The sequence below is a fragment of the Panthera leo genome, chromosome A1 (genome assembly GCF_018350215.1).
Source record: "Panthera leo isolate Ple1 chromosome A1, P.leo_Ple1_pat1.1, whole genome shotgun sequence".
NCBI classification, from domain to species: Eukaryota; Metazoa; Chordata; class Mammalia; order Carnivora; family Felidae; genus Panthera; species Panthera leo.
The window spans coordinates 48,098,921-48,124,024 of record NC_056679.1 but is presented as its reverse complement, the minus strand read 5'-3'; the positions used below and the strand labels follow the sequence as shown (position 1 = coordinate 48,124,024).

Genomic DNA, 25,104 nt, shown 5'->3' with positions numbered 1-25,104 from the left:
AGCCTGTGTCTTCTTCAGAAACTCTCTTTTCACAGAACCTAGATGGACTTTCATAGAGAAGTTAGTTGTAAACCCAGCTTAAAGTTAAGAAAGCAAAAAAGACTAATGTGTACTTTCCATGTTCTCTCTCAATATAGCGTATATTAATAGTGTTCTCAAAATATTTATGCTGCCTGGCCCATCTCTAGGCAGAATTACAGCTTTGACCTTGTTCTTCCAGAGTCATTTCTGGAGTCCACATCACCTGCCTGTATGGGCTTCTTCCCTACCCCATGTCTGAGGGTTGCATCTCTGGACTCAGAAAGAGGTCTGAGCAAATGAGCCCCAATGTAATGGATGTACCTGAGGCCAGAGGAAGTATGATCCGTTTCTTGGTGTAGGGATCTCACCAAAATCCTCAGAGACTTGCTAATTTATTATCTCAAGGGGAGGGGAATGGTTAGTAAAGCGTCAAAATAACGTCTCTAAAATCAAACAAAACAAAACAAAAAAGCTTGTTAGGGATCGGTGGAAACTAATAGACTTAATCCTTTCTTACAAAAGCATACCAAACATAGACATGACACGGAAAGCACCTTTAATCCAGTTTTACAAGGCAAATTCCTCTCTTTGGAGTTGGCATAAAATGAGGACATGAACAAGCACACGCTTCAACCTAGATGGAAACAGAGGAAAATATGTAGCAATACTTCCTTTTTGGCGCAAAGATATATACAGGTCATTTTCAAATACAAATTCACCCCAGGTTAGGACAATGCAAAGCCATAAATTAGAAAGAGAAGAGTCAGCACCTACATTTGCCCTCATAAAGCAAATTTACCTTCCATGATTTTAACACAGTAGACATCACAGTAGCATTCACAGATAAAACGTCTAAGATTTCTATATTTCTCAAGTGTCCCCCAGAAGTCTGGTATGCAGTATCGATATTTTGCTAAATTACAAGTTTGAGTCATGGGAACATGGGAGTCTGTTCATGAGTGAGCCTCCCAGTTACGGGACTCGTCTTAGTGGTGCTTTGTGCCCTCTGCTTGTGCCCCACAAAGCAACTCTTGTGAGTTGTTTGTGGAGAAGAATATATGCATGGGTATGTGTAAATTACCAATCAAATGAGAAAGAAAACGCTCATATATATTTTTTAATGATTGATGTGAGGATGAGCACAAGAAATCTAAAACTAGATGGAAATGTGTTACAGGGTGCGAGGACAAGTGTGACCATTTTTGAAGCCAAGGAGAGGGAATGTCTTTTTTTGTTGTTGAGGGAAAGAAAGCGTGTGCGGTCGGGAGTGAGAGCATAGGTGAAGGGCAGAGAGAGGGGAGGGCAGAGAGAGAGGGGGAGATAGAATCTTAAGCAGGCTCCATGCCAAGCGTGGATCTCATGACCATCACTCTCACGACCATGAGATCATGACCTGAGCCAAAACCAAGAGTTGGAGGTTTAACCGACTGAGCCACCCAGGCACCCCAGGAAAGAGAAAGTCTTAAGAAGAGGCCAGAAGTGACAGTGAAAAGGGATAACGGGCAGCCTTGGAAGCCATAGAAAGGTTCCGTGGCATGTGCAAATAATTCACAAATTCGAGAATTTTTGATGGTCTTAGAACATATCTTCAAGAATTTTAAGGGTCTCCCACATGTCTAAGAGGACAGGTGAAATCACTATTATAGATTATGACTTACTTGTAATCTAGCTGGCTTAAATATATCCTAAAAGGAGGCATGGAGAGCAAAGTATTTGAAAGGTAGGATGGCAACAGCAACACTGATTCTAAATGTGCCATAGTAGTTGTGCATGCCAACTTTGTTGGTTTTCTGCAGGCCACAGCACCTAAGACAAGGACCATGACTCAGTGGTACTTAAACTTATTATAGCAGATCTCAGTCTGTTTCATAAAAGATTTAATTGTATCCAGTCTACGAACCAATAGAGCAAAAAGACCAAGTGAAATAAGAAGAGTGAATTAAAAGGCCATGGTATAATGCCTAAAATCTCTCCGCATTCCACATGAACATGAGTTTGGTGATTTCATTATCTACCATACGCACTCACCACAAAATCACTTTTTTAGTAAGCGTTTAAAATCATCCCTGCTTAAAGTGGATTCACTTGAATAAATTGATGGAAGCTGGTTAGCTTGGGTTTTGAGCAGTAATGAATTGACAAAATGGAAAGAAACAGGAAATGGTGGTGTCGTGATTATCTCAGAGGGCTCCTAGAGTTCAAGGCTCTTAGCCGACTCTGGAGAGTTGTATAAGGTTACCAAGCATAGTGTAAAAGCCCACTTATTAATGGAAAATTTTATGAACTCTTTAATCACAAAAGCCTTTTGTGCTCTAAGACATATTTCCAGTGAACACAAGACAGTTGTAAATCTGTGTTTTCTTTTTACAAATATGAAAAGTAGTTTTAGTCATGATTCTTTAGAAAAATGAAACCTAGTCACTGTTGTAATAATCTCAACAAACGTTAATTTTTAAGCTGTATTTTAAATGATTAAATTCCTTCATTGAAGTTTCCAAGCAGTAGCTCATATTATAGAAATGACAGGTATGTTTAACTATTTAAAATATTTTCCTGAAGGGAAAGAAAAGCCTGTTAAATGTAATTTAGGTAAAAAGTGACGAAAAGTTACAAACATTTCCATTTCTATGCCATTCATTGGCCTAGTCAAGCCCAAAATATAATTATCTGAGACTTTACCGAGTAATAGAAATTTAATGATTGTGACTTTTCCCCCAACAATGTTAATATTAGAATATAAGCCAGAATGTGATTTTTAAAATAAAATGTGAACTAGACACTTTCATCGTTACATTGCAAAATCTTTGCCAACTGAGAACCACTGTGACCATTTCAAATAGGGACCTGCATTTATTACCATCATCATCATCAGTCAATGTTATATTTCACTGTGTACAAGAGAGTATAATTGATATGGCTCTCCTCTCAAGGTGTAGACAGAATAATAAGGGATGTAAAATAACTATACTCTGCTTAGGTATAATTCAAAATGGAAAGTGCAAGGGTTCCATAAAAATGTGTAAGTACAAAGTATGCATGTTTTTTTTGAAAAGGAGAGATTATGTACCGTTAGAAAATGAAATGAAGTCTCATGAAGAAGACATCGTTCTATAGGAAGGGTAGATTTTTGTTGCCTGAATGTGGATGGAAGGGAATAGCCAGATACAGCTGATTAAGGAAGGAGCCTTGAGGATAAGATTCATCAGAATTCCAAATGAAAAATGAATTGTGGAATAATTGGGGAGGGCTCTTGAACTGTATTTGTTAGATCGTGGGAAAATTCAAGGTTTTTAAATAGGGAATCTTTTGAGGAAAGCCCTGCATCCATTCAGTTACTGGAAAAATGCTCTATGAGACTTATGTATATAGCGGTACCTTGAGAAAGTTCATTGGGAAGGAGTACAAAAGAGAAGGAAGCAGTTCCAGAAAAATTTAGGGGTAAAAGCAGTAGCAATTAGTTGCCTTAAAGGAGTACAAATGAATGAGAGTTTTGAACCTGGGTGACCAAGGGAATGATGGGTAAAATCAAGACTCTAAAGAAGAATAGCACTTAGTCTGAAATGACTGGAATAATCAGGTGGAAGTAGGATGCCAAAAATAGAAGACTGGAATTTAGGGGAAGGATCAGAGGTGGGAACGTGAATTTGGTATTCATTTCCTCGGAGATAGTCACTGAGATTGTAGGAAGTGTGGAATTGTGTGGAATTAATAAGAAGCTCGCCCATAAAGAGAAGCAGAAGAGGGTAGGTAGTGGAAACTCCGGAGGAAAATGAACATTTGGATGTATGCAGAAAGAGGAGATGAAGAGGAAGGTAAAAGAAAGAGGGGGAGGTGTGGAGGGAAAGAGGGATGTGGGGAGGGGAGGAGGGAGGAACTGACTGACTCAAGAAAATCGGTGTACAATAGAGTCAATAAATACTTTCTCTGAAAAGCCAGATGGTATTTTATGGTGTACCATGTGAGTGTCTGTGACGGTTACTCAACTCGGCCATCGAGTCACTAAAGCAGGCAGAGATCAAATAAATGAGCATGATTTAATAAAACTTTATTTACAAAAACAGTGACAGGACCTACAGGACTTAAATGTGCCCATCATGAAACCAAGGGAGGAAAGAATTTTAAGAGGCTGAGAGTGAAAAGGAAGAGCAATAATCAACAGTCTTGAAAGCTGTAGAGAGGTCCAGTGGCATCATAACTGAGAAGTGGTACTTGCAACTAGAGAATTATAACATTATGAGGTTATTTTTTTTAATATGATGGGAGCAGAAGCCATTACTCTGTCAAGTGCACAGATAGGAATTGAGAAAAAAATGAATAAATTGCATACTGTATCTACACAGTACCAACATTCTAGAATTTACATAATTGATTACGTTTTTAAATCTTCATTTGGGGTGATGTAGACAATCACAGTTGCCACTGTGTAGAGGCATACCAGTTCGTTAGCAATAGCAAAAGTAAAGAAAACAAAGTGATTTTAATCAAAACTTCGGTAAGTAACGTGGGACCCTGGAGAGCTGATTCTGGTCTTGGAGTTCACCGTACTTGAAGTTAAGCTTTATATACTAATGAATTCTTCTCTCATCGTGTATCTTGACCTGCTAGAAAGATCAGGCATCTATTTGAACAGTGGGTATTCTGAAAGCAAATGAGGTCAGGATAGCAGTCGGACAAACATATTAGGAAAAGCATACCTCGTAGGCCTTCAGGTAATGAAGTCCTGAGTTTTCGTTGAGTGCTCTATGTGCAGCCAGCATGAAGTGGCCAAAGAGAAAAAAAGCTGGCGAGGTTTTCAGAGAATGTTAATGTCACTGGATGACTCTTAACGCCTGTACCCCTGGTTGGATGTCCCCCTGTGCTCCAGACTCAATAGCCAGGGTGATTCTTACCAAATGGCTTCCCTTCCCAGTCAGAGCAAAACCCAGAATCTTGGCATGGGCTGTGCATTTCTTCATCTGTCTGTCCTCACCCCTTTTTCAGCTTGAGCAATGGAATAAACCTCCTTGTGGGTCCTTTGGCACATAACACACTTTGCCACCTTCGAGTTCTTGCACCTGTTGCTTGCTCTGCCTGGAATGCGCTGCGTTTCTCTCCAGTCTCTATCTGCTAGCCTCCCCTCAACTCCTGCAGGTCCTTGCTCAGCTGCCATTCTCTCCATGAGGCCTTCCGGGCCACCCTCTCTAAAACTGTTCACCTACCTCTCAGCAGCCTCTAGCCCCCTCAACCCCTCTTGCCTACTTTATTTTTCCTCCATGGCACTTATCATTATCTGACTGAGTATATGTTTTTCTTGTTTATTTTTTATTGTCTGTCTCCCCCCAGGGTGAAAGCATGAATTTTTATCTGCCTTGTTCGCTGCTCTCTCCACAGCACCCAAAAGACTGCTTGATTTCTCATAGGTGTCCAATAAATATCCGTTGGCTGAATATATAAATGAATGTTCGGATCAAGAGAAGTAGTGGTTTTATATATTATCCAATATGTACTCTGCCTCTGTGACGGTACTTTCAGTTTAGGTACATTTCAAAAGAAAACTGTTTACTTCGAACAGCCCGGGAGATGGGAAGGGATTTAGCAGTAGTGTCATATAAGGGGTGGTTGGAGAAGCGCTACATTGACGGCCAGGGTAAAACAGAATGATGCTGGGGCACCTGGGTGGCTCAGTCAGTTGAGTGTTCACCCAGCTCTTGGTTTCTGCTCAGGTCACGATCTTGTGGTTCGTGAGTTTGAGCCCCACATAGAGCTTTACGCTGATGGCCCCAAGCCTCCTTGGGATTCTCTGTCTCCCTCTCTCTCTGCCCCTCCCCTGCTTGCTTTTTCTCAAAAATAAATAAAAACATAAAAATTTTTAAAAAACAGCAGAATGGTAATGTGCTACCAAATTCCAGGCAGGGTAACAAGTGCTTTGCATGCATCATCTCATTTACTGGCACATCAGCACTGGCAAGGAGGAAACTGGGTTTAAGAGGGTGGGAAATCTATTGCCCAACATCAGAAGGCTGCCAGTGATGGGGCCAGAAGTCTCACCCATGTTCTCTGAAGCCAGAGCTCTGTTTTTATCTAAAGAAACACTGCAGCTGTCCTTCTTAGAGCAATTCCTGCATAGAATGTGGTGCAAGAGGACTCTTTTAGCCTATAATGCTCTGAGTGTTCCCTCTGCACATTCCCCTCCGACCACCATGTGTTCATTTTCCTCCCCTCAATACTCCCCATTCTCCCACTCCCTTCTTTCGAGCAGAAAGCAGCAGCGCTTGTGGAAGCCAGTGTTTCTCTAACTGGGACATGCTTCAGCCTTGGTAGGATGAACAGCGAGGGCTTCTGCAGGCACCAGGCAGCCTAGCAGTGGCTGAGAGAGGGGGAAGGAAAGGCTGGCAGCGCCACAGCCTCTGCTCACCAGCTGCCTCCTGCCCTTCCCTCTGCGGGTGTCCCCTGTCCTTCAGCCTGGGCAGGCCAAGCTGAAAGGGATTGAATAAATCCTTCTGTGAGTCACTTTTAGGACATGTTAGTCTTAAAGTTTCAATGTATGTTCATAGATTGTTGTATTGTTTGCATTTAATAGGGTGACATATGGAAGAACTTCCTTTCCTTGAAGAATAGCTGAATGGGCCAATTTATTTCTGCGTAAGATAGAGCATTCAATCTTTTGTCCACACCTAAGCTGAGGTGGGGGAGGTGAGAATGGACATTGGTGTCTCTGTGTCTATGTCAGTTTACTGTTACTGGGAGGGGAAATAAAGTTCAAGTGCCCCATGTGAGTTGAAGAGAGGCAAACGTATGAAACTAGCTTTGGCTAGCCACTTACTTGGGACGATCTACCCATATGACCCTCCTATCACTAGGAGTTTGAGAAAAGGGATAGAAAAGCTTTGTTCACCCGAATGGTAATACCAACTGATAGACCCTTCCAGTAGAATCCTGCCTGAGGCAGGTCAAGGATCAAAGATTCCTCTAAAGCCAAAGTAACTGTAAATACATTTTGAATGTTTTGGATTGAGAAGTAAATAATACAGAATATGTGACTTTTATTTTCCATACTTCTATTAATAGCCGACTTAAATTTATGCTGCTTAAGTCTGGGTTGCCTCCTGGGAGGAGATTAGAGAGGAGTGTGATGGGCTCACTGTAATCGTAGTTACACATCATTCCACATCATTGCCCGGAAACCTCTGGAATAATCTGGGAGAGTGCATTGATTTTGTATTGCCATATAACAGAGCACCCCCAAATCTGCTAAATTGATACAGCCACTATTTATTTGCTTTCCATCCTGTGAGTCAAAAATTGGGGATGGGTTTAGCCAGGCGGTTCTCATGCTAGTTTTACCGGGGTCACTCATGGCTACAATCATCTGGTGGCTGGAAAGTCACCAGTCATTCTAAAATGAGTCACTTACCTCAGGTGGTGTTGGCTTCCAGCTGAACAGCGTGTATTTTAGGCTTTCTTGGGTTCCTTCACATGGTGGCTACGTTCTAAAAACAGTAACAGATCCAGGGGAAACCCAATATGCAAGTGCTTTACAAGCTTTTGCTTTGTGTCGTGTTTGCTAATATTCCTTTGGCCACGTCAAGTCATATAGCCAAGTCTGGAGTCATTATGGGAAGCAGCCACACAAGGGCATGGATATATGGAGACATGATTTATTGGGAGGATCTTTACAGGAATAGTTTATTGTACATGCATATTAGAAAATTAGAGTGAATATGTTCAACTACAGGTGTTAGGGTTCTGAGGTTCCCTTCTTAGGGATTTGTCACATGGTATGAAACTCACACCCTGTTCCACAGCACCTCCAACTCAGCAATGACGCCACCATCAACAATGAGCTGGGATACCCAAAGCTATATGATCCCTTTATCACTGAAAAGGAACAAAATCTCAAATGTAAATCATTTTCAGATGTTTATAGTTGATTTGCTGCTCTCTTACTTAGAGGAGTAGATGGGTTTTTAGTTCTGGTGTCCAGGTAACTTTTCCGTTTTCTCTGAATGGGTGCCTCAGAGAATCTGTGCTTCTGAAATGAGCTGAGGAACTGGAAGACTAATAGAGGTGAACTAGGGTAGATGTTCCTATCCCACGTTTAATAAAAATAGAGTAGAATTATGCAAGTATGTAGATAAGCTAATCATCTGACCTAATCAGCAATGCAGATTTTAAAAAGCCTTTCTAATTACTTCCTCAGCTTGGCTGAAGGTATGGGTAAAAAGAGTTTCCCAGCATGATGGTAGCAGATGTATTTCATAATATTTATTGAAAATATTGGAAAGAAATCCTCAATTATGATGTTCCTGAAAAGTACATCAAAAGAGATACCATGTTTAACATATTTTAAACTTTCATTAAGTTATAAACATAACGTAATTGAGATGATCAACTCTCACACCAGTTGTCTGGAATCATTATTACAGTTAGGCTGTCAGAGCCAGAGAGCTTATTGGTGAACTGCCCGTGTCTTCCCTGAGTTGTATTACTTCTCCACGGAGGCTCTAGTTCTCTTGGGCAAAATGGGACCACCAGGATATTCTCTGTTCTTTAGCTGTTTGTTAATTTGGTATCTTGGCACAGGCAAGATGATGTTTCAACAACTTTAAATGTTAAGTTGCTGACATTTACAGGCGTATGTAACACCACACAATATGTGATTTGGAAGCCTAGATAGATCTGATACTCATTTTCTTGGCTCAATTTGAGTAGTCATGAATGACTGTCAAATGAATCATTCTACTCTAGGGCTGCCCAAAAAGACGCTGTCTATGAATTCCTGTTGAAATGCCTATATCATTCCTGTGTGCTGTGCTGCTTGAGTGATAGCTGTTCATCTTTACCTCCTTACCTTCCATTCTGTGAGCTGCTCAATGGCTTTCCAGTGCATTCTGTTTAATATAGGTTGGCCTGAGTCAGTTTCTGCTGCCTTCAGTCAAAATAAATCTTAAATGATTCGGTGCTTTCAGTCCCTTCGGAGTGACTGAATGCTTAGGTGGCTCTCTGTTGTCAGATGCTTGTGGAACTGGTTACTTTCCTTCCTGAAGAGTTTCCCCAACATCCTTCATTTAGAGAATCTTCTTTAGAGATCAGATGGAAAATAAACAGTGTTTTTGTCCCACTGTGTATCATACAAAGAAAACAATAACTCTTGATGAGTGTCACTGCATGACTCCTGGCATTTGAGAAACTGAATACTGCATTTGGAGAAGTTGTGAGTGCTGAGTCACATGACCGTGACTTGATTAATTTGAGGACAGGACTAGAAAATATGAATAATCCAACATATAGTGTACGTCATTGGATAGTGGCTTTGAAATTACAATGTAGTTATACAACCAGAAGTCATAAGATGTGACACTTTTATACATCCAAAGTTTTTTTGTAAATGTTTGTTTATTTATTTTGACTTAGGAGGGGGGACTGGGAGGGACAGAAAGAGAGGGAGAGAGAATCCCAGGCAGTCTCCACACTGTCAGCACAGAGCCCAACACAGGGCTCGGGGCTCGATCCCAGCAACCGTGATGACCTGAGCCGAAACCAAGAGTCGGACGCGTAACGGACTGAGTCACCCAGGCACCCAAACTCTTAAATCTCTGGATCAGAGTTTCTCAATTTGCATGCTCTTGGCGTTTTCGACTGGATAATTCTCTGTCATGGGGGACTGACTGTCCTGTGTATTGTAGCGTATCTAGCACCGTCCTTGACTTTTGCCCACGAGATCCCCTTCCCCTTAAGTCGTGACAAATCAGAATGTGACAAGCCAGACATCGCCAAGTGTCTCTTAGGGGGAGTGGGGGGCAGTTTTGTCCTTGGTTGAGGACCACTGCTTTAGATTGTTTGAATTGATTATTTTCTCTTTTAACAAACATTTACCAAGCCCTTCCTTTGTTCAGAATATATTCTGGTATGTTTATATTTACAGGCAGAATGTATGTCACATACACTAGGGTAATGGATTTAACAGATGTAAGTTCCTTCCTAGCCAAGTTTAGTTAGAATTATGTTGAAACTCTCTAGGTTTTTCTATTCATATTGTAAGTATTAAGTAGACTCACAAGAAATGGTCTTTTTTGTGGGTAAAAAATGGTGAAATATCAACATTTCCCAGTGGTTCTACCTAACGTACAATTTACAATACAAAAAAAATGATTTAAGAAAAAAAGAAATTGTAAAAAGATGTCATTGTAACCATGATGTGAAGTTCATTTTGTTTTTCTTTGTGAGCAGTGGTGGTTTTAGAAATCTCTTACAGGCAGGTTTGAAGGGCAGAAGTCTGGCTGCAGCTGGCTGGGGCTGAAGTCATGTATTTTAATAATGCAGTTGTGTAGCTAGTCCAATACTTTTAATTTAGAAGGTGTGCTTATTCTGTGCTTGAGGTGAGGGCTGATGGAAATCCTAGACAGTGGTGGATGCTAAGGCTGTTCATAGGAGGAAATGGAAATGAAGTCTAACTTTTAAAAATATGCATTCACATACTAAATGCTGATGGTAATCCTCTCATTTGAAAGGATCTGATGGTCCTGGTCAGCAGGGGTCACAGAACATAGGGCTATTTCTTGCTTTGCTGGCAAGTTCACGGTGGGAGGAGAATCCTAGCTGGAAATGCCTTTCTGAAAAATGAAATCAGTGTGGAGACGAACACTTTCTGGCACATAAAACATACACTTAAAATGCTGCTACTTCTGTCATTTTGGGGCACTCAGATCTCCACTTAGAGCAGTAATGAACTGTGAGACAGTATTCACTGAAGTATGAGAAATACCTACAACTTTTAGTCTTGTAAACCTTGCTCTTCTTTAGGCTTATTAAGAGAGCTATATAGGCAGGTAAAATCTGTGCTCCCCGCCTTCCAGGGAACGTGCTAACGAGCAGTGAAATGGCCTGAACTCTGGCAGCAGAAGCAAGAAGGAAGAGCCAGGGGTTGCACAGTAACTGATGAGCTACCTAATCAGCTTCTGACCACTCAGGAGTTAATAGTATTGTGGATTTTATACTTTCTGTTTCTGTAGTCATCCCCTGAAACTGTTGAGAGCTGATTGAGGTATTGTAAATCAAGCGAACAAGGGAAAAGTCAGTGAGCACTCAGTCCATTAAATGCGCCACTTTCACGAATTCCTGGGATTTCTAGAGAGTTCCATGTGCGCGATAGGCACAGACGAGACATGCCGTGCTTGATGTTGGTCCAGGACAAGGTTATCTTTCTGCACGCTAATTTTAATTCATTATATATGCCTTTTTTTCCCAGCACAAATGGACCCCCGAGGCCTATCTCCCAGACAAAGTAAAAGTGACAGTGACGATGATGACCTGCCAAATGTGACCTTAGATAGCGTTAATGAGACTGGATCTACGGCCCTTTCCATAGCCAGAGCAGTACAAGAGTAAGTACCACATTCTCAGGATGAACTAAGAATCGCCACGGTATTCAGTGGGTAATGGAAGCAGCAGCATCTCTGGTCCCAGGGCTTGTCATTCTAGCTCTGAATGAGCACACGTGTCAGCACCCTTGCACTTGGCCTGACGTTCTTCGGGAGCAGATTAGGGGAAAGCTTGGAGTATTTTACATAGCTGAAAATGTGTGCTTGTATTAGAAATGAGACTTCTGTGCATCTTTCCTAATATCTCTAACCTCTTCTCCTTAACTCTGGAAAAAAATATATTGTTCTTTTTGAATGTCAGTTATCATCATCATTGTTACTATTCACACACAACAGTCAAGAGAAATAAAATATGGCAAGTATTATGTATCTTGTTTTGATAGGAAAGTACAGAATAGCTTTTTTGAAATTTTAAATATGGAAGATGATGTTTCATCGCTTTGAAAATTCAGAATCATATGTAATTTTTAAAGAGATCTTGTCTCCATTTTTTAAAAAAATTGTATTTATTTATTTTGAGAGAGAGTGAGAGCACAGGCGTGCACACGCTTGAGTTGGGGAGGAGCGGGGGTGGGGCGGGGCGGAGAGAAAATTCCAAGCAGGCTCTGTGCTGTCAGCACAGAGCCCGATGGGGGGGCTCGATCCCATGAACTGTGAGATCATGACCAGAGCCAAAATCAAGAGTTGGATGCTTAACCGACTGAGCCACCCAGGTGCCCCTAAAGAGATCTTGTCTCTCTTCGTTTATCTAGACCATAAAGTTAGGTTTCATCCCTTGCTTATGGAAGACAGTTGCTTTTCCATCATTGGTAATTCTGTATCTAGAATTGAACCTATGACCAGTCTTTGTATATTTTTTTCTATAGAATAATTTTAAAAACATAATCTTACATAAGAATGGGATTTAAATAGCCTCTGTTATTGCTGATACATGAATTAACAGTTCACTCAAAATGATCTTAGTCGCTTCCCATATTTTAATTCCTTTTCCCAAATATTGACTAAGTACTGACCCTGCTCCATGCCTTAGTCTTTGTAATCTTTAACACACACACACACACACACACACACACACACACACACACACACACTAGTATGGCATTTTAGAATTGAAAACATATGTGTATATATAAAATGAATAATATGTTTCTGTGTTCTATAGGTAATACATATTATATGTTTATATTATATATATGTTTGCATACACACAAATATATATGGTATATTAGGGGAAACAGGATATAGTGGATCTAAAATGAAATTTGGAGTCAAAGATCTGAATTCAAATTTATATTTAAGCTCTTAATAGTTGTGTGGCTTTTGGCAAGTTATTTAACCACTCCGAGATGTTTCTTCGTCTGTATAAAAAATCAGAGCACTTACCTTATAGGACCATTGTGAGGATGTGATATAAAAATATATATAAAGTTATATAAAAGTTATATAAGTTATATAAAAATCGAGCCATAAAGTTTCGGCACACAGAAGGCTGTTCAGTTAATTATGGAATTAGGAATATAATTATTTATGGTAAGAGTAATAGTGTGTAGTATAAGACAACTAGGAAATTAAAATGTTGCAAATACTGTTATTCTAATTGTACAAATGAAGGCACTCAGGATCAGAGAAGTTAAATGACCCCTACAGAGTCATCTGATAAATAGTAACAAGGCAAAGTTTTGGACTTCTGACTCCAAAAATGGATCTTTTTCTAAGAGTACTTGTAATGTTTGTTTCCAATGATATTCTTGCATTTCAACCCCTATAAAAAAACTTTTTTTCACTCATGTGTTCAAATAACTGGTTGTAGTCACTTAGTTTCTCCAAAGCAAATGTTCATTTGAGCCAAGATTGGTATTGAATCAAAGGGGTTGATGAAATCCTGTTTAAAATGGTGGCATGCTTAGTCACCACTAAATCAGTGATCAGGCCTGGTTTGTGTAATCTAAGTCTTAAGATCCATGTCTAAAATTAGACTAAATAATGACAAGTTTCAATTCTAAGGTGAATAGTAGGTTTCATAGACATTTTAATCATATCGTTTTCCTGCGTCATTATGAGACATTGTATAGTTTGTGTGTATGTGTGTTTATAGATGTGGGTATGTTGCTTTTAATTCAAACTTTAAAGTTCGGAACTATGATTATGAAGATCTCAATTGTGCTTACTTTATTAAGGACTTAACAAATAACGGTATTAACTTGTCAAGTATAACTGTTTCTTTTAATATTATGAGCTTATAACATATAGCATATTTTAATGTGAAATTTTAACAGCAGCTTCAAAACCTGGAGCTTCATTTTCAGCATAACCTCTCTGACTTGATTTGTGAAAACATTTTCAAGCCACAGTATCTTGTTTAACTACATATGCCTGCCTTTATTACTATTACAAAAGTTGCATGTGTATCTAGGGAAATGCCAGATTCATTATTCATGTAAGTGTTTTCATTAAACGATTAGTAAAGAATATGGAGCCGTCACCTGGGAAGCCCTAGAATGCCAGGACCCATCAATAGTTAATTAACCATCGTTCAAGACGGAGTATGTGTGTGTAAACACCAGGAAGTACAAGAAAGTGTTAGAGGAAGCACAAAGTGTGCTCTGTAGAGACCTCTTAAATACGGGTGTATTTCAAAACTTACAGTAATATACTGAGAACAATTTTATTCTGGGACAAATAAATATATAATCCTTGTTAGACACTTTTAAAAAATCTGTACTTAGGTTTACCTAAAGTTCTCTTTCAATGTGTACAGTCATAAGCACGTCTTTCTGCTCCTCTCAGTTTCTCCTTGATTCTTTAATGCATGTTGCTGTCGTTTATTTTCTGTTTTCTCTCTTTCTGTTTTGCCTTTGGATCTTGATGCCTTCTCAGAAGCTATCAGTTATTAACTCAAAAGCTGTCAAACAAGCAAAGATTTCAGTGTACTATGATCAATAAAATAACATGTTAAATAATAAAAGTCTAAAACATCAGTTTGGCATATGTGAGATGAGAGGATTCCAGAAGACATCAGTTGACCTATTTCCTGTGCTTGCAAAACTTTGTTGGGAGAGTCATATTGAGAAGCATGTCTACAGGTAGAGAGACAACAAAATGAAAGATTTATGTTTATTAGAGATCGCATATTATAAATTCTTGGTTAACCAGTACACATTTGACGTTCCAATCAAAGGCAAAAGGAGTCATGATTTAAGAGGATTCAAAGGCTGGCCTCTTAATTCATTGGCCACCAATGCAGTGGTGCCAATGAATTTCTTGTCAATCAAGAAAGAGAAGGCAAAGGATGAGAAAGGAGGATATTAGGGAAGATTGACACTAGAAATGGATGAAACTGCCTTGTCCTTGGGCAGTCCTTACAACATGGTAACCCACAGGGTAAATACCTCCAACAGATGCTCCTCTTTCTCTCCCTTCCCATTCAGGTTCATAGTCTTGCCTCATGCCATAATCATCATAGTTTGAGTTTTCAATATGGTGCCTTACTTTATTGACGTTGTATATCTACAACAGCATAAACCTTAATATACTAATAAATGTTTTCCTAATGTCTGGTATTCTGCATTTTACTGGCTTGTAAAATGAACTTTTAAATCTTCAGTTTAAGAAAGGTTTCCTTTGCTTTGAAATGCAGTTGTTAGCCAGAATTGCATCCTCCTCTCTAAATATTCAGATATTCCTGTCTGTAGATAAAAAAGCATTGCTTGGGATTAGAGCGGAAAGTGAGGTTACTTCAGTGTGTATAGTTCGAGAACTGCGCTTGAACTTATCATTTCTACCACCTTCATTGGTTCATTTGATTGCCATTTATCAGCTTAGGCTCAGCAAATTCAGATACATTGGTAAAAGCCACAGAGAGGCCCACAGGCAGGCTCTGCCCTTTTCTCATTTTAATTGTGGAGATACTGTCCAAGTCAGAAACCATGTGTTCAGTAATTGTGACAAAACTAACTTCCAGCAATTCATAGAACATCTGTTTTGTTTTGGTCTGTTTTTTTCCTCGGATGGTAAAATAGGGTTGTTACCCTTAACAACTTGACAAACGTAATTATGAAATAAGTGTTTGGAAAAAGAGAAGTACAGGCGCATGATTAGAGCAAATTATTGTAATTAACTCTAACCCCAGGCAAAACAATGATATTTTTAAATAGGTACAGTTTGGCTGTGTTACCCAGACCCTCTAATTTCTGTACCCCCTTTTTTTCTTTTTCTCTTAATTCCAAACATTCATACCCCTCATTTGTTACTGGGAGTAGGATAATCAACTTTGTTCAGACTAAAGTGTAAATGAATTAGAACATCTCCTGAGAGAAATTTCAGCATAACCAGGCACAGACCTTAAACTAGAAGAATACGGATCTAGATACAGGCATCCCCTGCTTTCAAAAGTTCCCATTATGCCACTTTGCTTTTATGAAAGACCTATGTTAGCACCTGTTTTTGCTAACTGAAAGGAATCCAAAGAGGATTTTCATCTTTACAAAAAACCGGTGAAAAGCAAAAATGGTGTTCAGTATTGTTGTTGGGTTTTTTTCCCCCAATACTCTTCAGCAGCGAGAGCAGCTCTACCAGGCTCCCTCCCTGGGAACCACACTCAGCATCTCAGCACCTAGCTTTCAGAGCTTTGAGCTGTGTCTGTGAACAGCTGTGCTTTATCTCCATTAATTGTGTGCCTTTGTTAGCAAGACATGCCCTAAGACATCACAAAGGCCTAAGAGAGGTTATTTTGGGGGTCTGGGAATGCTCAAAAACTTTTCCATAAAATTTACGGGTCATTCTTCGCTCTACACCATTTTGGCTTACCAAAGGTTTCATAGGAGAATGTTCTACTTTCTGGTGGTGGGGGAAACCTGTATAGTAACTCAGTAACAGTGAGTGAGAAAGGGTAGGTTGGGGGTGAGGGAAGCAGATGACGATTTTCAGGAGACGTACCTGTGTTTCTCAGTGTCAGTCCTTTGAGAATTGGTGCATGCACGTGACTGTTGAACACCTACCGTATCTGAGCAGTGTGCCCTCACTGATCTTCATTATGATTCTCAGAGGGAAGAAAAGCAACAAAATTAATGGCATTAGTAACTTTTTGCTTCGGCTAGCATCTCTGATGTTGGCACTTGATGAAAGGATATTCTTTTTAAATGGTTCATTGTCAAGTACATTTAAGCTTAATTAAAACACTTCACTGTCTTCCTCCCGGTTTTTATTGCAGTTGACCCTTGAACAACATGAGCTGGAATTGTACGAGTTCACTTATACACAGATTTTTTTTTTTATATATACAGTCGAATCCTGTAAATGTATTTTCTCTTCCTTATGATTTTCTTAATATTTTCTTTTCTCTAGCTTACTTCATTGTAAGGATTTAGTATGTAATACATATGCAAAATAGGTGTTAATTGACTGGTTCTGTTATTGATAAACCTTTCAGTCAGCAGTAGACTATTAGTAGTTAAGTTTGGGGAGACTCAAAAGTTACACGTGGATTCTTTCCCACAAAGGGTGTCAGCCTCCCTAACCCTTGTGTGGTTCACATGAGTGTTGTTCACAGGAGTATTGCTCATGTGAAGGTACCTTCTTAAAAATTGCTTGAATTTCTGGAAATGAAGAGCGTTATCTTTAGCACATTTTCACCTAAGTGTTCTTTGAAAGAACCGATATGGTAGCAAGTTAGATACCCTATTCTTATTTCAAACTTTGCTGCTAGTTCAAACATCATGGTTCTTCATTTAGAAAAGTGCATTTAATGATAAAAAAGGGTCAGAAATCTTGAGTGGTTTTTGTTTGTGTTTTTGTTCTCATTTTTCTCATCCTGAATCGTTTGAATACCTCCTCTTGTTTCTCTTAATCTCTTCCTGTATGATTTTGTTAATGTCTTTTAAATTATAGTAGAGAACAGTGCAAGAGATGAGGAAGAAAGTGAAAACAAAGGAATTGTAACTGACACCCTACTTTTTGGCAGAACTATGAAAATGCCATACGCTGGTCCTACCAGCGTAATTTGCTGGTCATTTGCAGAGCTCAAGTTCAAATCCAAATGTGTCTTTCTATAAACCCATATTCCTTTATGAAGGCAGCTTCTGTCTTTATGCTGTGGTTTTAATATCTCTAAACCGCCAACTATCCAAAATTAGCAGTTTTTTGAACCTCGAATCCCACGTATCCAACATTTATGAAATAATTTCAAATTTTTTATCTTTAAACTCATTGTTACTTTAAATATAATCTGATAGAGAGAAATAAGTCTATCGAGTGCCTTCTCAGAGTTTTTTTTTTAAAGCTATCCCATTTCTATAAATCACATACATTATATTGAAGTGTAAGAAAATAAAATACAAAGATATTAGTGTTTTTCATACAAACTTCACTGATACTATTTTATTTAAAGAATTTATTGTCGGGAGAAACATGGTTTTCAAGTGTGTTTTAATATAAACATACGGGCTGATATTCCCAAACCTCAAAAATGAACATTCCTTGTAGAATTGGCTTTTTGTCAATCTATAAAAGGGAAGTTTGTCCACGGCTTAAAATGGTACTGTGTCATCTTGTTTTGCACCCCTTGAGAGTATTTGGATCATGTCTCTCTTCTATCTGCTGATGAGAATGAAACCAACTGAGCTGATTGTGCCCAGAGAAAAAGCCAAAGAGCTCAACATGTCAAAGGACTTCTCAGATCTTTCCTAGATTCTTGTCTCATTAAAAGAAGCTATATTTTTATTTAGTAAGCCTAACACGTTTGGGACACCTTCAGATCCCCACTTGTGTCCTACCAAAGAAACAGCTATGATTCACATCATTAGATAGAAGTCGAGATCTCTGATAGTGACTGTCATGGCTACTGACTGGTGAATCTGAGAGGCATTCATTCTCTCACCAGGGGAGGTCAACGCTTTCGGGTTGCTCTTCTTTTGAAGGAGCTCAGAAAAAGCTACTGACTTTCGGTAAATGAACACAGATAAACCTAAAGTGTATGCTTAGCCTGAATTAGCCCTTCAGTGTCCCAACCCTAAAGAACAATGAACTCAGTTTCTGGGTGTTTAATACCAAGATGGAGACGGTGTATCCACACATAATCCCTTATATCTGCTTCAGTGGGACACTGTTGCTCCCTCTTTAAATTAAGAAAAATGTGCTCAATGGGGCACCTGGGTGGCTCAGTAGGTTGAACATCCGACTTTGGCTCAGGTCATGATCTCACGGTCTGTGATTTCCAGCCCCGCATTGGGCTCTGTGCTGACAGCTCAGACCTGGATCCTGCTTTGGATTCTGTGTCTCCCTCTCACTCTGCCCCTCCCCCACTCATGCTCTGTCTCTGTCTCTCTGTCAAAAATAAAATAAACATTAAAAAAAATAAAAAAAAAATGTGCTCAGATTTGGCCAATAATTTGATATTTGAATTGTTTTATGGATTACCAAGTTAAGTGATGTGTTCATTTGTTGAGTAGTTAATTGACTTATTCGACCCCGTGTTACATGCTGAGGATACAGGATGAGTGATGCAAAGTGCCTCAGCACAGGGAGCTCAGAGTCAGAATAATACGAGGTGAAGTAAAGCACGGTAAGATTAAAGCATACGAAGGGCTGCAGTGAGAGAGCAGAGGGGTACGCATAACTCAGTCTGGAATATGTAAGAGCACTGATGGGCGGTAGGGGTGCACAAGTTCATAATGACTGCTGCATGGGTGAATGTAGCAGGGAAATGGAGATGAGGTTGCTTGGGAAGGCAGTAGGGACCTGATCAGGAAGGATGAATTTATTCTGTAGATAATCGGGAGAGGTGGATAGGCTTTCAGTGGGAACAGCATGATCAACTTTGTGTTTTGCAAATACCAGTCTCAAGGAAGCTGCACATGATGGTGCAGGGTGAGCACTATACATCCCAAAGGCTGCCGTTTGCATTCTTGTGGGTGTGTGGATATGACTAGTGCTGCCTAGATGTCCACAGTTTCCGTGGTTAGACACAGACTCTTGTGGTATGAAGGTATATAGATATATATATAGACAGAGAGATAAATAGAGATACATGTAAAGTAGAGGAAGCAGGATATGGATGTTAGGCTGTGTGGAGGTGGAAGAAATTGGTCACTATTACATTAAGATGTTCTGGGAAGAACTAATGAGACTGTGTTTTAGGAAGAGACCTGAAGAGGTATGAGGTCACATCATCTCAAGGAGATCTAAAGGAAGAGCGTTTGAGAGAATAACAAGTGCAGAAAATCTAAAGACAGGAATGTTCTGGAATGAGTAAATAGGCAAACAAACTAGCTGACCAACTAGAGAACATTGCTTAGAATTCCTTGATCTTGCAGAAGAAACTGAGCTCCATAGATACTATTCATTCCAGCATTCCATCCCTACGGGGCAGGGGGCAGAACTGAACCTTTTTATCCACTCATACTTTTCCTCTGGGCTATGACAAAAATTCTCTTTTCCTAAGGGAATCTGCAGTAATTTAACCAAAACAAGAATCAAAAAGCAAACGAAAAGTGCAAAACAAATTTTCCCTTTCAAACATTTGTTTATTTCTTTTAGGCCTGGGTTCTTGAAATCTAGTTTTGTAGCCCCTGATCATTCAAAAATTTCTATTATCCTAGAAGGTCTTTAAAAATATATTATTACCGTACCTTGTAGTAGCCAGTAAGTACTTTTTCTCTAAAAATGATGTAACTATTTTTCTAAGTACGAGCTTATCGTCAAAACTTTTTGTGCATGAATCTTTTTGATCATTAAAAAAGTAAAATAAAATAAGGTATCATATGTGAAAGCCACTACCCTGGTGTTGCTGTTTTGAGAGTGATTTATATCTCTCATTTCTGTGGTAGGCATTTTCTCCTTCATGTCTAATGCTAAATCATCAGTTTGACCTCCCCCCAACTGAATTGAACATCTTCTGTATGCTATAGATATACACTGCTTTGCTTTCCTAACCACTTGGAAATGATTGGGTTAACTGTGTATTGATTTATTTTTTTAAACTGCCATGACTCATTTTAGTATGAATTTACTACTTCTTGGTGATCAATTTAAAATTAGAAATCAGGCCTTTTAAAACCAAACTTTTGGTTTTTATATCTTAAGTAGGGGATTCCAAAGTTACATCATGGATAGAATTGATGAGCCACTTTTATTTGAGAGTGGCTACATAGTTTTGCTACTTTTATGTTTAATTTTTTTTTTTTTAGTATTAGTAATTTCTAAGATGATTCATAATTTGAAATATGTTGGTATTTTATGTGGTCACACTGTATACTGCAAACTGATTGCAAGTGTTAATTTGCTTTTAATTGCTTGACATACTTCTCCATGTGAGATCTTTATGTAGCTTTTTTTTTTTTGCTATACATCCTACCTATACTCACATTGCAAATTTATGTACACCATTTATATTTCTCATATATATTCCTAATGGGTGTAACTTGTGAGTGTAGGTAGTCATTTCTCATGCATTTTTGATGTGTGTTGACATAGATACTCAGTGATAATGTTGAAATATTAATAAGTTTCGCTACAAGTTCCCAGAACTATTCATCACTCTTTCATTTATTAATGTAGTCCGAGAGAGTACACATGATAGAAAACCATACTGTAATATATTTGAAATTAACTCAATTCACCAGGATATAATCTTTTCTATTTTCAGTCAAATGCTCTAGACACTCTCTCTTCTTATTACTCTTTATGAGTTATAGCCATTGTACCATAATTTTCCTTTACTTTATAGCACTTTCCCACACACTTGAATCTCCTTGAATACATTTACTTACATGCATCAAATGAAAATAAAAAATTGAAGGCTAGATTTTCATGGAGAACCTGCTGCTATATAGGAAAATCTAATACAGATAGAAAAAGATAGCTTGGATAAGAGTGAATCTTATCAGGTTGACGTTTGACTGTGATATTTTGCCATCCACTTACACAATTGCATCGCTGAGGATCACCAGCCAGCTGAAATGTAATATGCATCATAACTTATCTTAAAAATTAAACCTCTGGGGCGCCTGGGTGGCTCGGTCGGTTGAGCGTCCTACTTCGGCCCAGGTCATGATCTCGCGGTCTGTGAGTTCGAGCCCCACGTCGGGCTCTGTGCTGACAGCTCAGAGCCTGGAGCCTGCTTCAGATTCTGTGTCTCCCTCTCTCTCTGCCCCTCCCTCGCTTATGCTCTCTCTCTCTGTCAAGAATAAATAAAACATTTAAAAAAAAAATTAAACCTCAAACCATGTGCAGTTAGTATTGTAAAAATGCCAGCAAATTTTGAGAATATTTCTGCCTGTCTGAAAAATTATTAGTGTGCAGGAAAGAATTCCAAACTTTAAATCATAAACTAAAGTTAATTCCATCAAAGTGTAGTCTAAAAATTACCTGATACATGATTAATGTTATTTTATTTCTACTTACAGAAAGACAAACCTAAATATATAAAAACGGAAGCTGTGACTTATTTAAATGTAATCGTATATTCTTAGCTAAAATGATCATTTTATCAATGTGACTTTTAATATTAGACTGAGTCAAATACTACTTCTAGGTAGAAGTTTGGATCTTTTTAAAATAATTTGAATGAAATTCTTTATGTCAGTCTGTTTACTTACCTGCCTATCTATCCATTTACATATCTTTCCAAATACTGGTTACTTTTGGCTGAAAATGACAATAAGCCTGACTAGAGAGCTTAAATGTGGAATATGGAATTACTTTCCTGGTAGCAGAGGAAGTCTGAGGTAAACAGGACAGGTTAGTGGATATGCTCAGGATGTTCTGAAGCTGTCTTCTTTCTTTCTGTTTTGTTGTCCTTCAGTTGTGGCTTTCTTTCTAATGGTTTGTGTGAAGTAGGCTCCATCTCCAGGCATCTTGCCCTTATTCAAGTCAGAAGGGGAGTAAAAGTGCAGAACAAACTAACCAGAGGAACATACCAGCCAACTGTGTCACTTTTCAAAAGCTTTCTCGGGAGTCCCCACCCTGTGACTTCTGCCCATACCCCATTGGCCAAGACTGGTTCGCATGGTCCCAATGAGCAGAACATGGCTAAGGGGGAAGAAAAATATGGACATGACTGAGTCAGTAAACTAATAGTCTACCACCAAGCTTAAAAGTGAACACTTAAGAGAAATATGTCTTCTCTTGTCAAGGTACGTTTGTTTTTGTTTTTGTTTCCTTTTTTAAAAAATTCATCCTCTGTTACCACTATGATGCTGTGTAGACAGCCATTCCAAAACTCAGTGGCATATTACCATAAAACATTTACTTTTCTTCCATGCATCAGCTGGTCAGCTGGGGCAGGTCCAAAGGTTGTTGGAGTAGCACTATTCATGTCTCTCCTTTGTCTAGACCCAACAGACAACCCCTGGCATGCATGTATTTCTCACAGCAATGGCTGCAGCGTAAGAGGGCAACCCCAGTTGTACAAACACATTGTAAGCCATTGCTCGTGGCACTCATCTGCCAGCATCCCATGGCCAGAGCAAAGTCATATGACCTAGCCCAGCATCAGTGTGTGTGGAAGCATATTCCTCTCTGGGGCAATGGGGGCTCTAGGAGAGTGATGACTAACATACTAACATTTTAGAAAAGAAAGGCTGTTAATTTATAGAAGCAATCGAATTTAACTAACATACCTATTTTAAAAATCGAATTTTCTAAGTCTTGGTAAATTTTAGTCATGTTTTTTTAGGTGGTTCTGGTAGATCTCATAAAATTTTCCCCCTAGATTCCTTAATGATGTATTTTTTTTTAATCTGTAATAACAGGTACATTTACTATGTCTTAATACCTGAATTTCACAGTGTAAATTCTGATCTCCAGGGTTTATACTCTCAGAAGTGTTTCATTTTGCTAAATGTAATAAAGGGTATTACTAAAACATATTGATTAAGCAGTTGATTCCAGCTGAATAAGCAAAATCTGTGAAGTGTAGTTATGGTCAGTCTTTAGACTCAAATTAACATTGATTAATCTTTTATAGCGTACAAAATAGCTAAAAATAACATCAGCTATTTGCCTTTTCCCTCTGAATTCTGGAATTATATAGCTATGGGCTACCATCGTGACAAAACCCAGATAAAATTTTACAGATAATTGAAAACAAAATCTTTGAGCTAGAGTTTTATAACCTTTTAGCAAAATGTGTATTGCTGTCCGATTCTGTATCTATTTTCCATTTTGTTCTGTATGTGTAATCACTGTTGCAACTGAAAGACAGCAGGGAATTGGTTCTGATACTTTCCACTTTCTAATGCCAATATAAAACTAATTTTAAATTGTACATTTAGAGGAACTTTTCTAATCCATGACAGGAAAATGCAAGCGAGAAAATTGATTAGAAAACATAAATAACTGGGGCGCCTGGGTGGCTTGGTTAAGTGTCGGACTTCAGCTCAAGTTATGATCTCATAGTTCGTGAGTTCGAGCGTCACATCCGGCTCTGTGCAGATGGGTCAGAACCTGAAGTCTGCTTAGGATTCTGTGTCTCCCTCTCTCTGTCTCTCCCCAGCTTGTGGTCTCTCGCTCTCTCTCAAAAGTAAATAAACATTTTTTAAAAATTTTAAAGAAAAAATAAATGACTTTTTTAAATCAAGGGATTAAGATATCTTCTTGTCAGCTTTTTTTTAACATTAAAATTTTTTTTTTAATGTTTATTTTTGAGAGAGAGAGACACACACACACACACACAGAGTGTAAGTGGAGGAGGGGCAGAGAGAAGGAGACACAGAATCCAAAGCAGGCTCCAGGCCCTGGGCTGTCAGCACAGAGCCAGATGCAGGGCTTGAACCCACAAACCGTGGGATCATGACCTGAGCTGAAGTCGATCACGTAACCAACTGAGCCACGCAGGTGCCCCTCTTCTTGTCAGCCTTTATTGGGAAGTTTGATTACATTGTGCGGTTAAAATACTAATTTTTTACTATAGCTTTATTTATTTATTTATTTATTTATTTATTTATTTATTTATAACGTTTATTTAGTTTTGAGACAGAGAGAGACAGAGCATGAATGGGGAAGGGTCAGAGAGAGAGAGGGAGACACAGAATCTGAAATAGGCTCCAGGCTCTGAGCTGTCAGCACAGAGCCCGACGCGGGGCTTGAACCCACGAACTGCGAGATCATGACCTGAGCTGAAGTCTGCCGCTTAACCGACTGAGCCACCCAGGCGCCCCTACTATAGCTTTTAATGAGGTTTATTATCCAAGTCAAGTCACAAGACCAGTATTTTACAACGTAAGAATATTGAGCAAAATTGGAAATTATCCAAGAAAAAGAAACAAAATAATTACTAAATTAAAACCACATTATCTCTTTACATGCTAAAATCAACCAGGTTTTTATTTTTATTTATTTTAATTTTTGTTTATTTCTGAGAGAGAGACAGAGAGTGTGCGCACAAGTCAGGAAGGGGCAGAGAGAGAGGGAGACACAGAATCTGAAGCAGGCTCCAGGCTCTGAGCTGTCAGCACAGAGCCCGACATGGGGCTCAAACTCACGGACGGTGAGTTCATGACCTAAGCCAGTCACACACTTAACCGACTGAGCCACCCAGGCGCCCATCAACCAGGTTTTGAAAAGTATGTTTTATATCTCTGGCTTTTTTACTCCTACATTTTTACCCAAACTTACAAATTGATACCACTTTGAAACACATGTGTAGTTCCATACATCTTGCCTCACGCGTATATTTAAAAGTTCAAGATGATGCTAGTTTTTTAAAAAGGGATTGCATTAAATTGCT

The 25,104-nt window shown here is 39.0% G+C and overlaps 1 protein-coding gene across 9 annotated transcripts in view; it reads left to right on the top strand.

Annotated features, from left to right (window-relative positions):
- The window catches only part of KLF12 (Kruppel like factor 12), a 1,158,470-nt gene that overhangs the window by 1,030,177 nt on the left and 103,189 nt on the right, over positions 1 to 25,104 (top strand). For all 9 annotated transcript variants that reach the window (XM_042927869.1, XM_042927832.1, XM_042927842.1 and 6 more), the window contains one exon: positions 11,249 to 11,384. In XM_042927869.1, coding sequence (XP_042783803.1) covers positions 11,249 to 11,384 — 136 coding nt within the window. The remainder of the gene's footprint in view (positions 1 to 11,248; positions 11,385 to 25,104) is intronic.